General features: G+C 44.5%; 2 protein-coding genes across 6 annotated transcripts; both read left to right on the top strand.

Moving 5' to 3' along the window:
- Positions 1–3,924: 3,924 nt before the first annotated feature.
- LOC101766894 (auxin-responsive protein IAA31) lies at positions 3,925–5,533 on the top strand. The gene is made up of 3 exons (XM_004963044.4): positions 3,925–4,372; positions 4,464–4,820; positions 4,962–5,533. Exons 1-3 carry the CDS (start codon positions 4,182–4,184, stop codon positions 5,041–5,043), a joined length of 630 nt encoding a protein of 209 aa, XP_004963101.1. The 5' UTR covers positions 3,925–4,181; the 3' UTR covers positions 5,044–5,533.
- Positions 5,534–10,156: 4,623 nt separating this feature from the next.
- Positions 10,157–15,303, top strand: LOC101767302 (light-inducible protein CPRF2). 5 transcript variants are annotated; one of them, XM_004963045.3, is made up of 6 exons: positions 10,303–10,571; positions 11,908–11,995; positions 12,705–12,864; positions 13,317–13,392; positions 13,478–13,603; positions 14,713–15,303. In XM_004963045.3, exons 1-6 carry the CDS (start codon positions 10,440–10,442, stop codon positions 15,076–15,078), a joined length of 948 nt encoding a protein of 315 aa, XP_004963102.2. In that variant the 5' UTR covers positions 10,303–10,439; the 3' UTR covers positions 15,079–15,303. The 5 variants fall into 5 exon arrangements, 3 of the variants coding, with proteins under 3 accessions (XP_022681084.1, XP_014660454.1, XP_004963102.2); XR_002677023.1 differs by lacking the exon at positions 11,908–11,995 and having other exon boundaries at positions 10,157–10,571; positions 13,478–14,277; positions 14,713–14,851; XR_002677022.1 differs by lacking the exon at positions 11,908–11,995 and having other exon boundaries at positions 10,157–10,571; positions 13,478–14,318; positions 14,713–14,850.
- The last annotated feature ends 1,033 nt before the right edge of the window (positions 15,304–16,336 follow it).

Here is a 16,336-nt window from a genome sequence, read left to right on the forward strand (position 1 = left end):
ATTCTAGAAGCAGGAGTACGGTCCTGGGCCCAGCAGCCATAGTTCGATAATGGACGATCTCGGGAGTTTGCCCGCCTGGAATGGCGTACGTATACTCCATGGCAACACTGGAACCGACCCAATATACACCCGATCAAGTCTGTTAGTTAGCTGTGTACATTTGCTACAAAAATTGAAATGAAATTGGAACATTCATTTCTCTTCCGTCCCTGATCTGTCACCCCTGCTGAGTTCTTGACAACATCTACTTCGATCTCTGCTTGGAGTATTTTTCCTTCACCCGCCAGAACACTTATCTTCCTTAGGCTCAAACATGGCAAACATATGTGATAGAGTTTTGGAAAAAAAAACACAAAATCCGTCGACAGAAAAATATCATTTCTCAAATAATGTTTTTTCCTTCATTGTTTTATCTTTGCATTATGTCATTGTCATCTTATATCATTTTACGTACAGGTGTCATCTTATGTCATTGTCACGCTAATCTTCTCCGTGTGGTTCCAACTCAACGTCGTTCAAGTCTCCGTGCACACGGAGAACTTCTTTAATTTCCTGTACGCGTGTGTGTGGGCATCCAGCCGTGCACACACACGCTCACCCAATGTCTGTGTCGTCGTTGTATCCTAGCAACTGCCTTTAATTTCCAAGTAATTGCGACACTTACGTGCAATCGTGCGCACTGACACTGACGCCAAGCTACAAGCTAGCTGGCTACACATAGCTAGCTGTAACAGGAGTCCAGCACTCCGTCCATATCGACAGGAACTCCTGAGCAGTACGAAAGTGGAATATATCCGTTCGTTCGTCCGATCTAAGAGGTTTAGATACTAAATAAGCAGTGGTTCGTATTCGGAATTGTACTGCATCTGAATAGTACATCTGAATCCGGATGCTCAAAGTCGGATATCTTAGTATGCGAATAGGATGAATATTAATGTTCGATACATCTTGGCACTATTCGTATCCAAACTCGATCCGAGAAAAAAAAAATATATTTGCATCCGTTCTGATCCATTTTCATGCGGACTCATAGCGCAACATAGACGCAAGCACGAGCTACCTAGCTAGCTTATAGTATATACGATCGAGTAGCTATAGCTAGCCCTAGCCCCCCTAGCTACGTACAGTACATGTACATTCTTGCGACGTCTCACCATGCACGCTTTGCATTGCTTCCTTCTCCATTGGCCGATCGATGGATGGATAGCGACGTGCATGGACGCATCTATTGCAGATGTGCGGATGACACGATCCCGTGCATCGTTGTTGTTGGCACGTATACGTGTACCACGCCCATCTTCACCTGTCGTCTAGTTCGGATCGCCGTCGTCAATGCTTTCCGATCCCAGCAGCACAGTGTGGGGGTGCGCGTGCGTTGGAGTGACGACCATGGATCCATCGATCGATCGATCTGTACCTTTCAAGCCACTGTTCGCCATGTCTACTGGTTCAGAGTCTGTCTCAGCAGTGCCATGTTTTCGGATTACCGACTAATCTTGGATGCTTCCTTGAACTGTGTATATAGAGATCATCCGATCGGTGATACAAGTCTGTTAGTTAGGATATTGACACGGGTCTCTATAATATAATAGCCATTTTAACGACCAATATTTATAAAATATATTGTCTTAAATGAAAATAATTTCCATATGTTATGTCAAATATTTTTTAAACTGAATCTAGTAATTGTTGACGATTTATAGAGAACTTTAGATATGTATGTAGTCAAAGGATGTGAGATTTTCAAGTACACTACCATGCATTCTCCGGATGTGGGTGGTTGTTACAACACAAAGCATCACTCTGTTACAGCACGACACTGAGCAAACCAGACCATGAAGAAAACAATTGGTTTAAGTACATGTAAGAAGGAAGACATCAAGTACATGCACGAGAAGTTTTCTAATGAGGTTTTGCACCAACACCGCTGAGCACGAATATTTAGTCGGTGCAGTGCATCATGCAACGCATATGTGTATGTGCATCAGGTCAGGTCAAGCGAGCATGCAGCGGCAGCAAACAGTCAAACATGCTGCCACCGCCCTAATTCCCCGCCTCAAAACTCGATCAAACTAAAAAGATTCTGCCACATTTTAAAACCCCCAACCCATTGTACTTAACCACTGCTAATAATCAACAATTAAGCATCATCATCATCTCTCTCTCTCTCTCTCTCTCTCTCTCTCTCTCTACACCAATGCGATCGACCTCCACTCCGGAATCCAAGAAACTTGATGATCGATGAGTGGGCGACATGGCCGGTACTTGCCATCATTATATTGATTGATCAAATACTTTTTGGCGTCTGAGGCAGAGGCTCAAAGCTCAAACCCACCTACAACAACTACAACTAGTGTGTTGTTTGGTTCAGAATCAGGCACCGGCACACTCTCGTTTTTTCGCCGCGAATTCGATCCAAAAAGATTCTTTGCTGGAGCATTATTCTAACTCGGTCGTCAGTGTAGGAGGTTGCAGGAACACAAGGTATCTTCTGATCGCGATAGTCAAACGGACAATGCATGCAATGGTGGTCGAAATTTCGGTGCAATTGATCTGATCATGGGTGGCGTAGCGGTATGGCAGGGAATCCAATTTTGGTTCTACTACTGCGGCACATTTAGCTAGGGATACCGAGCATATTGTATTTGCACAGAAGACGTAATGTACACATGTTTAAACTTATTTGAAAATGGATTTGAATTGCACAGATGAGATGTAATGTAATGTAATGAAATGATCTTGGTCCAGTCCAACAAGACAAAGATGAACAATAAACTACTGGAAAGCAGACAATATTTCCAGAGTTTTCCGGGTCTGGATCGGACCACACCGTAGTATGATATCCCATCACCAGACTAAGCAGCATACACATAGTTTACCCAAAAGGAGGGGGACCATCATGCCCCTACCAGAGAGAAAAAAAAGAGAGCAGCTTTATAATCTGGTGGTTAGCTAAAGGAACAGCACTACCAGCTTGCAAACTTAACAACGCTTTCCCAAACAGTTTCCAAAGAAAATAAAAAGCATCGCTAACCGCTTAACGATGCTTTCGCGAGGTCGGGTTTCGGGCTAAACTAAACAAACCACCACTCCACTAGGCCTGCCCGCGGGCCCCACCACCAACCAAAAGAAGCAAGCAAGAGGCTCAAGAAAGGAGGAACAGGGAGTAGTGGAGAGGGATAGAGATTGGGGGGGAGATATGAGAGGGAGAGAGATGAGAGAGGGAAGGATTGAACAAGAAATGGGATAGACAAGCATGCATATGCTACTACACGCTCCATGTTACATTGTTCCTTTGCATATCTTATTGGGAGATGGCAGTATTGTATGCGCCAAAAGATGCTCCCCCGAGATCTCTCATGATAGCATGCATCCTAATCATGGCAAACCGCACACCTTGTTTACTTTGATTTGGTTCCTAATATAATTCTTTGGTGCTAGTTAATAATCATCCTTCTAGTACATGGATCCGGGCTGCGCCGCTCGCGGTCCTCGGCCCGCCCGCCCGCGCCCGGACTCTAGCTGGCTAGGGTTCTCCATCTACCACTGGCTCAGTAGCAGCATCCAGACTGCTAATAGCTCCTCAATTGAAGAAGAGGGCATGAGGGATAAGCTTCAGTGCAGTGCAGTGCATTACATATTAGCTACTGATAGTTTAACGGATCGGATCCTGCGATGCAGACGAACCAGAACCCGGTAACCCGGTAGCAGTACATGGATGATGGACTAGACGTGTTGGTTGTGGCATGGGAGCGAGACCCGTGACCCGACGAATCAATCTGTGGTGTGGTGTGGGCACTGGGTCGGCCCGGGCTGTCGCGGGTCGGCCCGGCAGGCCGCCCATGGCTGCACCCTGCCCCGCAACCACCCCAGCTGTTTCTTGAACCCTCCTCCTCCTCTGGCACGTACGTGTGCTTCACACCCCTGCCCGTGCGACCGATGTGGCCTGGCTCGCACGGCCACACGCCCCCCCGCCATGGCCGCTCCTCTATAAAGCTTCACACCACCCCCACACACGAGCCCATCTCAAGTCACAGCATCAGTTCACACAGCTCAGCTTCAACGACTCATCGAGCTAGAAAAAGATAAGGGCGCAGCTCACACAGCTTCGTCTTCATCCATCGTCGAAAGCTTGTTGGAGGAGGGAGGGAGGTTTACGGTCGAGGAGGAACTAGGAAGAGATGGAGGTCGTGGCCGCCGACGTCGACAGCTGCCTGAAGGCGACGGAGCTGAGGCTCGGCCTGCCGGGCACCGAGGAGAAGGCGCTGCCGACGCCGCCGTCGACTCCCAGAGGCAAGAAGCGCGAGGGGAACACCGGCGCCGAGGAGGCCGCCAAGAAGCGCGATGGCGAGACCGCGCCGCCGGCCGCCAAGTGAGTGACTGACCATACACGCTTCTTCTTCGTCTTCTTCTTCGGCCGGCCAGTGTTCTAACGTGCTTTGAAATTAACTCGTCGTGTGCAGGGCTCAGGTGGTGGGATGGCCGCCGGTGAGGTCCTACAGGAAGAGCTGCTTCCAGCAGTCAAGCAGCAGCGCCACCAAGACCAAGCCGGCGCCGGCGCCGGAGGAGAAGGCCCCGCCCGCCGCCGGTGCTGGCAGCGCGCTGTTTGTCAAGGTGAGCATGGACGGAGCCCCTTACCTGAGGAAGGTGGACCTCAAGATGTACAAGGGCTACCGCGAGCTCAGGGAGGCCCTGGAGGCCATGTTCCTCGGCTTCTCCGGCGGCGCCGCCGACGCGCCGGCCGTCAACCCCTCCGACTTCGCCGTCACCTACGAGGACAAGGACGGCGACCTCATGCTCGTCGGAGACGTGCCCTTCGAGTAAGTGCTCTTGCAAATCGACACACCTCGCTCCTCTGTTCTCCTCCATCTGCTGCTCAGATTTCATATGCAGATGATTAAGATTTTCAAGGTATTTCGAAATTGTGTCTGATGATGTTTGGTTCTTTTGTGTCTCTGCAGCATGTTCATCAGCACCTGCAAGAGGTTGAGGATCATGAAGGGATCCGAGGCAAGAGGCCTGGGGTCAGTGAAGAACAACTGAGGTTGCAAGATGCATGTGTCTTGTGCGTGAGCAGATTCTTTTGTTCTTTTTGGGTTGGAATCTCCAAGGCATGGACAAGTGTTTTACCATGCATCTCCCCTTGTCTGGCTCGATCTTCAACTAACACAACATCATATCATGGGATGAAGAGAGGCAAAAGATTGCAACATCGAGAAGAGAAGTGGGAGCATGGAAGGAGGAGAGGGAGCTTTGTGCATCAAAGAGCATGCATGCGTGGATGTGTGGTCACTTTGTTTCTATTTTCTTCTTCTTTTTCACTACTACTAGGTGTTAGCAACACAAAAGGAGTGGAGGTTCGAGTTGACATCTCCATGTGTGTTTGTACAAAGCCAAAGATCATCACTTTTAAGTTATATCTACCAGTGCTTGGTTACTACTACTGTAAGCGCAGGGGAAAACAGGGCTGTTTTCTGTTTTCCCCTCTCTGATGAGTTTATCTATCGACAATATTTCCCTTTTGGTTGTGCAATGCAAGAACAACAGCCTTTGCTTGTTGAATGCAAGAAACCATAGATTCAGTCCATCAGTTCACTATATTCTCAATCCAATAATCCTTTCATAGACATCAATCTCAACCACAAAGTTAACCCCTTTGCTAATGTTACTAGAAGTGTGAACAAAAAAACTATGCAACTTGCAACACAAACACACTAGTTCTTCCTCCTCATTCAGCTAGCAACCTTTTGGGAGCATGTGCAAGGAAGATTTTACATGCTTATATGCATGCTCAAGGATGGGCAGCAACACAAGATCCAGTCCAGTCTTGCTTCACCATTCCACTTGGCACCTGTCAAGTGGCAAAATAAGCCACCAAGTTGGCCGGCACAGCCAGAGCTGGCCGGTCAAGCCTCAAACAGAAACCCCAGCTCTGGCAAGAGCTGAATCTGGGCGCCTTGCCCTTGCACACTTGCAGCGCCCAATTCATCCAGATTTCAGCGGTAACATGCGGCTGTCCATGGCCTCGCCGACAGGGTACATGTGGCGCACATGAGCGCGACGATTGCGGCCAAGACCAGACGAGGAGGGCATCCAAGGCAGCAGCACAGAGATGAGTTGGGCCTTCCAGCTCCAGGGCGTTTTCACGGCTAGCTTGCCTAATCTTCTGGGACGCCGGTTCAGCCGGCTTGCCAGCCGGCCGGCCGGCCACCGGAGAGCATAGCGCCTGGAGATCGATGCGGTGGGCCCCCCATGACGGAGCAGCATCGGCGAAATGAATGGAGGGATGCAGGGTCCCTGTCTGCTGAAGATTTTCCTTTGCGTTTCCCCTGCAATGAGGTTGCATGATTGGGGTCAGTCAGTCAGTCTTCTGTTAGGTCCAACCAGAGCTTGGTGCTAGTGCATTCATTCATTGTGCTTCAGGGATAGTGTCTGTGTGTATGTGTGCAAGAACAGGCTGGCCTGGCTGGTTGATGCGAGAGGCTTTTCGGTCTCGATCGCCTCTATTTGTGTGTGGTGTTGCTGGGTGTGGCAAATAGGATATGTTCTGGGCGACTTGCTGACTCAGGGATGCATGGCTCTGATGAGCCTGAAGCCCTGAACTGACCATGCAACTTCTGAAGACAAAGGAAATTCAGATCCGCAGACATCTTGAAGTACTGAAGTCTACCCAACATCTCTTTTAAGTTTTTAGCGCGCTTTGTATCGTTCAAATTGATTCTACCATAAGATCAGACTAAACAACACGGGCCCTGGGCCCCTGATTTCAAATCGTAACTATATATAAATGGGTAACAATAACAGGTGAAGTAGCAGAAGGAATTGTTCTAGTTGAAAAGCCTTAAAAATTTGAACATTGGGGGTTATCTATAGAATACAGGTATATTTATAAGCAAATAATAGGGGACTTATAAAGAAGGAAAACATACTGTTCTGAGTACAGGGCTTGTCTTGATCAGAGTTCTCATATGTTCTCCTTGCTAAAGGATGATTTTTTACTCCTATGCTGCCATCAGAGCTTCAAGTGGCCACCATCTCCCGGCTCTTTCTTCAGTTCAGTTTCAAATTCTGTCTGAATTTAGGGATGGCACATATACCAGAATAACTTGGTCACACAGAAAAATGGTAGATATATGAAGACACAATTTGAAATTGGCTGCTTTAAGAGACGGTCAGACTGCTAATCTCCAGTATATGAAACAGCACATATGCAAATTAGGAAAAAGAGCACCGTGCTTATTTCATTGCCTGCAGGATGACTAATTCGTATATGAATCCATTTGCCAATTACTAATGTCGACGTAATAGTATACTGTGTAAAAGTACAAGTTTAAAATCTAATTTGTAGGCCATGACCGTGGGGAAGACAAGAAACAAAGCCACAAACCTGACAACTAGCACCGCAAGATCTTTATGATCTCCCTAAAAAAATTAAATGGTACACCATTTTGTTACGATTTTGACGTGAAGTGGGTCCACTTGAAGAGCTCTTTGATACATAGCCACTGACATGGTAAAATGTTGAACAGCAAAGACTTGCCCAACTCTAACAAATTTGCTCATGAGCAAATGAGTTTAAAACTGACTAGACTCCGTTGCGCCACCAGAATTCCATCACCAACCAAACAGAACTCCCAGTCCCAGCACAACCATTTTGGCAACCGGCTATTTTGGGCTACCGAATCAATAATATCCCAAGAGCTATATATGTGCAAGACAGAGTACAGACCATTAGACCAATTCAAAAGGTCTACATTATCTCCAAAAGGTATTCATATGGACCATCCATAAAAAAAGGCACTAAACTTGTGGCAAACGTAGTTTTGACGCCGTGCCCAAATTTGTGATGGGCCTAACCATCTAGGTGGTTGTGCTGGGATTCCTCCAATTCCGAATATTCTAATCTGTGAATGGAAGTGAAAAGCATGGATCACCCAAAGGAGACCAACTGAAACGGGCAAGGCATGGAATTCCCATCACTGAACGCTAACGTAACCAAAGCTTTCAGCACCTAGTAGTGCAAATGTGCCCCTCCATGGATTCAATGGGCATTACGAGAACTGCATAAGAAGGGGTTAAAAACAATGCAGTTGAAGAAATAAACAATTAACCATGCCATTTGCTCGATCTTAAATCATCAATTCCGCATCAATTATTGTAACCGAGCACCCACCGGAATTCTAAGCCTATCTCAAATCATCAATTCACAGCTGGATCTCATACTTGTAGCATGCTTGAAATGCAACAGGATGAGCACGAAAATTCGAAACCCGGTGGATACAATCCGAGCGAGCGATCACGTGCGTGCGTACCTTCCGGAAGCCCTCATCTCCAGAGCGGACGGAAAGAGCAGCTACTTGTATCCCGCCGAAGTCGCGAGCGGCAGGCGCAACGACGCGGAGTTGGTGGCGGCTGCGGCGAGGTCGAAGGCGCCGTCGACGAGAGAGAGAGAGAGGATGCGGCGGGCAGGGGTGAGTGGGCCTCTTTAGTTTTTCGGGCTCTGTCTTGGCGGCCCAGTGAACAAATGAGAGAGATCTGCGTCTGTGTAATGGCCTGCTTGGTTTGAGGCCTTCCCCGCCTTTGCAGAATTACAAGATTTGAGCTGGAAATTTGTAGTATGATATTGATGATATAGTTGATATGAATGAGTCGGGGAACAAGCCAATTAGCCACATGTATGACATGTGACACAATTTAATTGGGTATGCGCTCAATTATCGTGATTTATCTAAACCTTGAAATGCATGTCTCTCCCAAATCTTGAGTTCAATTTGGATAATAAACCGCCATGTTGTTTAGAACAAATATAGCAGATACAAATATGTGTGCAAATATATAATATCGTAATCTGGTAAAACAGTACTAGAGTAGAATTTGGAATAGAAAAAGGTAAATGATAAAATAAAAATAAAAATAAAAACAACCAATACATGTTACGATCTCTTCCACAAGATAGAAACATGGCTTTTCCACATGATAGAAACATGGTTCCTTGCCAACGCACAAAGCTCGGTTGCTTTAAATCAAGTTTGGGTTTCCTCTCATTAAATTGAAATAAAAGAAAGTTCATTTTGACCCACACTTGACTAAGACCCGTACAAAGTCGTGGCAACCATTAATCAGTGGCGTAGCCGGAGGGCATAGGGGCCAAGCCCCCCCCCTCCTCCACAAGCCATGCAAATTTTCGTTAAAAATTTTAAATTCTAAATAAATTTTGAAATTTTAACACCCCTATAATAAGGTAAAATTTGATTCTTGAATTTGCTATTGCATCCAGATAAGATAAAATTGGTAAAACATTCCTTTTTAACATTATCAATAAAGGTTAATCCGACTCGTCAAATTGTCGACCCACACCGGGCATTGACGCATTGTACATTGGCGCCGCGATTTTGCCTCATGCATCCACAACAGGTACGCCACTAGCACGTCCGAATCCAGGATTCCTGATAAACCTAGCTACTCCCAGGCATCAGCATCACTGAAATTCCGAGGACAAATGGCAGAGAGCAGATGCATGAACCCGGCGGCCACAACAACGTCCATGGGATCTTTTGATAGCGGGATAGGGGCGGCCGACGTGTCCACGAAAATATCAGCCCTCAATCCGACCACTATTTTTCCCCACAGCGTCTCCCTGTCTGCTGTCTGCTGCTGACCTGGTAGGCTTGGTAGCCAAGAGAAAGATACGGCGGGGCCCGCGCAAAAAATCCACATTTCGTGGACCGAAACGCCCCTAGCCCCTTGGCCCCCCCCGGCCCAGTGGCTGGCCTGCAATTATGCTACTTGGAGAATGAAATAAAGGAACTGATGTTGAGAGGTGGTCTGCTTGACTTGTCAGCCTGAAAAATCTGTGGATGAACTGGTGACTGAAAGAGGCCGTTTTAGGTGAGAGGCTGTTGAGAATGCATTTTTTCTTGTGTGGTTGTCTAAATCTAAAAGGAGGGGCATGCATAAAGCTAAGTTTGATTAAAATTTACCAAAATTCTAGACAAGTTTCGGGTTAAGGTTGTAGTTTGCTACTCTGCCAAGGTATGACAGAGACACCTCGACTTTGCAAGCCTGGAATCTGCGTACTGCTGAAAGAAGCCTTTTTAGGTGAGAGACTTTTGAGGATGCATTTGGTTGTGTGGTTCTAAAAGCAGAGCAGGGGATGAGTACAAACCTCTAGATGAAAACCTGCTTCTATCTCCTCGGATCACAGCAGATGCTTTCTCTTCCTCGACTGGTACAAAATGAGAATCAAAACCAAAGGGCATTTCCGGAAAAGTCCCACAGTGTCGCCACTCGCCCACTGGCGCCCCAGCAACGCTGCCGGTATAAACGCGGCCTCCCCTCCGGTGTCCACCATTGCTCAGGTTGCTCCCAGCTCCCTTCCTTCCCCCTCAGGCCCTCACCGAGGTACGAGGTGCGAGAAAGAAAGCGACTTTCCTCCGAGCATGGCGGGCGGCTGCGCCGAAGACGACGTGGTGGAGGTGAGCTGCGGCGGGGGCGGCCGCGACCCCGGCGCCTACGCGGCGGTGCTCAAGAGGAGGCTCGACCTGTACTGCGCCGCCGTCGCCAAATCCATGGTACGGTTTCTACTCTGCTAAAGATTGGCTCCCTTTGGTCTTCTGCTTGTGTGTTTGGCGTTTCAATTTCAGCTGTAGTCTGATTTGGAGTCAGTATGGTAGAATCTGCAAGTTCTAGCATTTCAGTTATTTCCCACCTCCGTTTCAGGGATAGGAATTTCATTGTAAATTCTAACTTTTGGGAAATCTTACAAAGAAAAATAAAATCGGTTGCTTCATTCGAGGACTTGAAAAAGATCTTAGCTTGGTTGGTCGGCATACTTGTCAACGCAATCCTACACTGTCAGTGATACGCCGGGGCCACATTAGAAATTCTCAGTAGCTTATGGCACCTAGGAGTACTCGTAACATATGTTTTTTTAAAAAAAATCCTCTGCCTATGAGAAACAGAGGAGGCACTGCGCATGCCCATTTCTTATGGCTTGTGGTGAACAATCTGACCAAGATCGGAGCACCGCCATTGTCATAGTAGATTCGTAGTACTGTGCAATGGCGAAATGCAAACGTTGCCACTTCACATGGAAACTGTATCAGATATTAGTTTCCGATCTGATCTAAAGGTAATAAAGGAGTCTTGTAGTGCTGACACTGACATGTAGGATAATAGATTTGGTCTATGGGGAATGTGCTAGGAGGGTGTCTGTCTTGGACACTCTACATACACAGCGTTGGGATATTCTGATGGAAAGTCATTTACCAAAAATGATTGATGAGTCTGATGTGTCGGACATGAGCCGATAGGATCTTTCCTTTTGTTTCTTTTTAGATTTTTTTTAAAGAGCATGTCCTCTTTGTTTTTTCTGTCTGAAAGGGATAGGAAGCATTATATGTTTTATGAGAATGAATTTGTACATTGCTTTTCTTGAGTAAGTTATTCAATAATTAGTACCAGAAGCAAGTCGAGCGGTTTCCTTTTTTTTTTCCAGAAGTATCCACTTTTATTTGGATATTGTAAAAGAACATGATGCATGTCTTTTTCTATGGTCCTCAAACTCGCGCACAAATCGCACGCTTATTTCCCATTTTGGTAATATAGTTAAGGGGTGGTCTTGGCACCCTTTAATATTGACATTGCAACCAATGGTTCCTAAAAACTGCAAGCTGTGTATGTATTGTAAAGGGGTGGCCTTGGGCACCCTTTAATAATGACCATTGCAACCAATGTTTCCCCCGAACTGCAAGCTATAAATATATCATTTTTCCTTACTATGTGGGTAAGGATGTGCAGTACTAGTGGCTTTCCGGAGCTTAGCAGTGATAGAAACCTCGTGTACTGGCTGCACCAAGCCCCTTGCCGCTTTGTTGCTGTGATGTTTATGTAAGTCCATTTTTTCAGGAAGCTAAATCACAAGAATCTTCGTTGGGCTACCCCAACACACAAGCTTCAAATACTTCACAATTGATTTCTCAAGCTTCCTTTGATGGTATTTATGACCTTTTCACAATTGCATACATGTCAGTCTATGAAGCAACTAGGGCGAAATGTTTATGCCAAAAGGGCCTGGCAGGAAGATTTTGGAGGCAGTAGAGCCTTAGGTTGAGGAAATGTGGTCCGCCATGAGGTCTAATGCCAAAGTGTGTTAGAAGTCGAATCCTATTCAATTCAACATTCACCCTGTTGAACATTCTAATAGAACATTAGATACCAAACTTCAGTTGTCCTAGTACACTTGATTCTCAGCCTTGGTTCAAGTACGCTGAACCATCAGCTAGAGGATAGTCTTCTGTGATAATTACATACAGAAGATGAAGATCTGATCTCACCAGAAGTTTCAGTACAATAGGTTAACTAATGCCCAAGGAATCAGAGAGGTGAGTAGAAATGTCAATTCTGGATTAGCTTTGTGGTGGGTTGACGTCCATATGGTGTTTGATTAATTGTCCCGGAGAAATGATCTTAAACTATGAGTAATGCTGGTGAGGTCAGATATAATGTTGAGACATGAATAGTCTGATCTGCTTCAGTTATACTGAACACTGACATCAACTCTGTTAGTGAGTTGCGCTGGGCATCCAACAGCAGTGTGCAGATATGCTGCATTGTGGTTTGGAAAGCATAGACCATATTGAATCATTGCCATTGTATTTTACATATCTTACTGTACTGTTTTGGTTCTTTATTTCCGCACACAGATGATGGAGATGGGGCAGATCTAGTTACAAACTCAAACATCATAGACTATGATGATTTTCGAGGCAAGCCAGCTAACAGTGGCACATCAAAGGAACAATCAGATGATGATGGCGATCTTGAGGAGAATACTGACCCTACCAATACAAAGAAGATGAGGAGGTAACATAGATTGTTGCGTTGCACAAGTTTCTTGAGGAGAATATATAGATCATGCTAAATAGAAAACATTTCTTGATTTTGTTGCAAGTGAGAGATTGATTTACCTTGTTAGAAGGCAACATACTTCCATTTTCCTGTTCCCTTCATCTACCATTCACTGCCTTTGAAGTCAGGAAGGATCCAATCACATCAAGCTCTGTCCAATTGTCCATACCCACAAAAAAATTTATAAATTGCTTTACTACTAAATTTAATCCTTATATTCATGGACAAGTTAGTAATTCAGTTCAACGTAAACGGATCCAGGAATCCCATACTTTTTTTGCAATTAGTTTCCTCTTAGTTTAAATTGGTTGCCTTTACCTTGATTCTACATGAAACCTGTCATGTATTGGAAGCTTAAAATACCACTTCGTTGATGAACTTACTCAATTAAGTTTCAATGTGATCAGAATGCTTTCAAATCGAGAATCAGCTAGGCGATCAAGAAAGAGGAAGCAAGAACACCTGACCGATCTTGAATCACAGGTTTCAAATTTGTGACAGATGAATACCCAAGTTAATATCCAACTGAAGTGAAGATAATCATGCTAATTACTGCATCATTTTCTAGGTTTCCAGGTTAACATCTGAGAATGCATCTTTGCTAAAGCGCTTGGCTGATATGACTCAGAAATACAAGGATGCAACCCTTGACAATAGAAATCTTATAGTTGATGTTGAGACTATGAGGAGAAAGGTTGGTTCATCTTAACTGCATCACACATTTTTGTTATTGTTTTCTGTAAACTTGAAAGGTTGGTTCATCTTAACTGCATCACACATTTTTGTTATTGTTTGCTGTAAACTTTTAACTGCATCAATTTGCATATTATCATACTATTGTTCTCCATAGGGAGCATTAGTTGCAGCTATTTGTACTAAGGCTCTGCACAGAGACTAGATCAATGTTTACATTTCTTTGGATGGCTAAAAGGTGGAGAGAAAGTAATATGAAATTGAACAGTTCTTTGTTTTAGATAATCTGTAGCTTCAGCTTTATTTCACAATGAGTTTTAACTGTACCACAAATAGGCACAACCGTATTTCCATTTGATTTTCTGATTTTCTACATATGAGAATATAATAATTTTGTTTCTTTCTTTTTCCTGTAGCAGTTTTATTTGAGATATTTGTTTTCTTGTATTAGTTTGATTTTTAAGAATAACAGTGTTCTCTTACAGGTGTGAGGAGTTGTAAAATGAAACAAAATATTAAAAGTGCCCATACCATGTCGCAGTGCTCCAAGTGTGTGTCCCATTAGACCTGCGGTGTTTCCCTTGTGGAAGGGCTGTTCTATCTCGAGAACATCGATACCGCACATGAGGAGTCCAAACAGGATACTACCATACAAACATTTCATAATGCTTGTGTGTGAGTATGTGCAACTCTGTATTGTTGCATCATGAGTAAAGGTGTTTTTGAATTTCAAAGTGTTCATGTTTAAGGGCTTTAACATATTCATGTAAACTAACTGCAAAATTGTCTTATCCTATATCTGTCTCAATCATGTTTTATAAAACAAAAATCTTCACGAAAATCTAAGTAATTAACAAAACCGCACATGATCATATAATAAAAGAAACATGTCTTTACAATTTTATATTGCTATCCCTTTTACATATACACTTATTGTCTATGGAACTTTATGTTTGCTAATAAGCATTGTACAAAACTCCATTGCAATAGATTTCTAGTTGAGTTACGAGTGAGCCACAACTGCCTTCATATTCCCCTACCCAAAGGCTGTAGAAATAGACATAATTGGTTTCCTTCTAATTTATTTTGATAGCAAAGTATTGTTTTCAGGTGAACATAGCAGAGGAAGCTGTCAGGAGACTAACTGGAACAACCCTCCTATTACCCACCACATCTGACAAGCCCGCGAGTAGCATGCGCTTGACTTCATGTGCATCTGATGCAGCTTCTGCTTCTGTCGCCATTGAAGACAGCATGGAACATTTTCTCCGGGCGCCATTTCAAGACAGTCAGACCAAGCTCGACCTCCAAAATGCAGAAATTCCTTTGGCCAGTGGAGAGATAGGCACCAAGCTGGCTCCTATGCGACGTGTCGCTAGCTTGGAGAACCTGCAGAAGAGGATGCATGGAGATTCATTACATTCTGAGACTGCATCAACGTTCTCATCAGATCCTGAATCTTTTGCTCATAGGTAACATGGGTTATAAAGATTGCTCTCTGATGAGCTTGCCTTTTAATGTTCTAGCGAGCTAAGTTTTGTGTTATGAAGCTTGCAGCACCCACATCTGGGTGAGATCCATACTGCGACATGTACACTATCTTAAGGTTAAAGGACATGTGTTGTGAATCGGAGGAGTAGTAACCTCAGATATATGAATACATCATACTAGATGAAATTCTGCAATATATTTACTTGCACATGGTTGTTTTTGTCACGTATGATCGCACCTAAAATGGGATACACGCCTATGATTGCTCGACCCTTTATTTACTGGATCACCAATCCAGATTAAGCTGATAAGCATCTGCTTCAGATGACTCCATGGTTAACCGTACAAATTATAAAACAAACTGTACCAGCGCGTGACCTATTTTAAAGGCTTACTTGACGACCGCGTCAGTGCAAAAAGGGTGCTCGCGGTATCTCAGAGAAGCTTGTACTATCATCATCCATCCTGTTGCCTGATGACACATTATCGCAATGGGGAAATAAGACAATTAATTATTGGAGCTTTCATTTTTGCTAAGCTAAAACGTGATACTATGAGAATAAAACGTGATACTATAACGGAATAGCACAGAAGGGATTATGAGTGACTCGTTTTGTAGATGAGAAGAGGAGAAACATATCTAGGAAAGCAGAGTACAGGTTGCGACTTGCCTTCAGTCTTCAGATAGAATCTTTAGCAGTCGCATGGAATTGGAACACTGCCTCTCTAGTTCTTGTCCTTGGCAGGGACTCTGTTTATGTATGGTTGCTTCGATTCAGCCTGACTTGCTCTGCAACATTACCACATGCGCTTGTGAAGAAAACGGCACAAGTCAAGAACAACTTGACAAACTAAAACATGCATAGGGAGGGATCCATTGACCCATGACAAATTTAGTTGTGCATAAAGAATAACTCAGATAAGGCAATGAAGCATGGACTTTGACATACAAGAACATCTAGCTACCCACCCAAAATCTAGAGAGGTGGCATGCAAACATATGTACAAAAGAGAATCGTATTTTTTAATTATTGAATTCCAGATCATCAAATGAAGCCATATGCAGCTAGATGTATAATGCAGAGAAAAATTGTGGCTGTTGAGGCAAATGAACGTCAATTCTTCGAGGGTGGCAAGGTGCTGAAGTCGATCCCACTTATCAGGAGAAAAATTGTGGCTTGTGATTCGAGCAGAAAAAGGAAGAGTGGAAGATGAAAGCTGCCCAAATCCATGTACTGGCAGC

The sequence above is a fragment of the Setaria italica genome, chromosome III (assembly GCF_000263155.2).
Source record: "Setaria italica strain Yugu1 chromosome III, Setaria_italica_v2.0, whole genome shotgun sequence".
Classification (NCBI taxonomy): Eukaryota; Viridiplantae; Streptophyta; class Magnoliopsida; order Poales; family Poaceae; genus Setaria; species Setaria italica.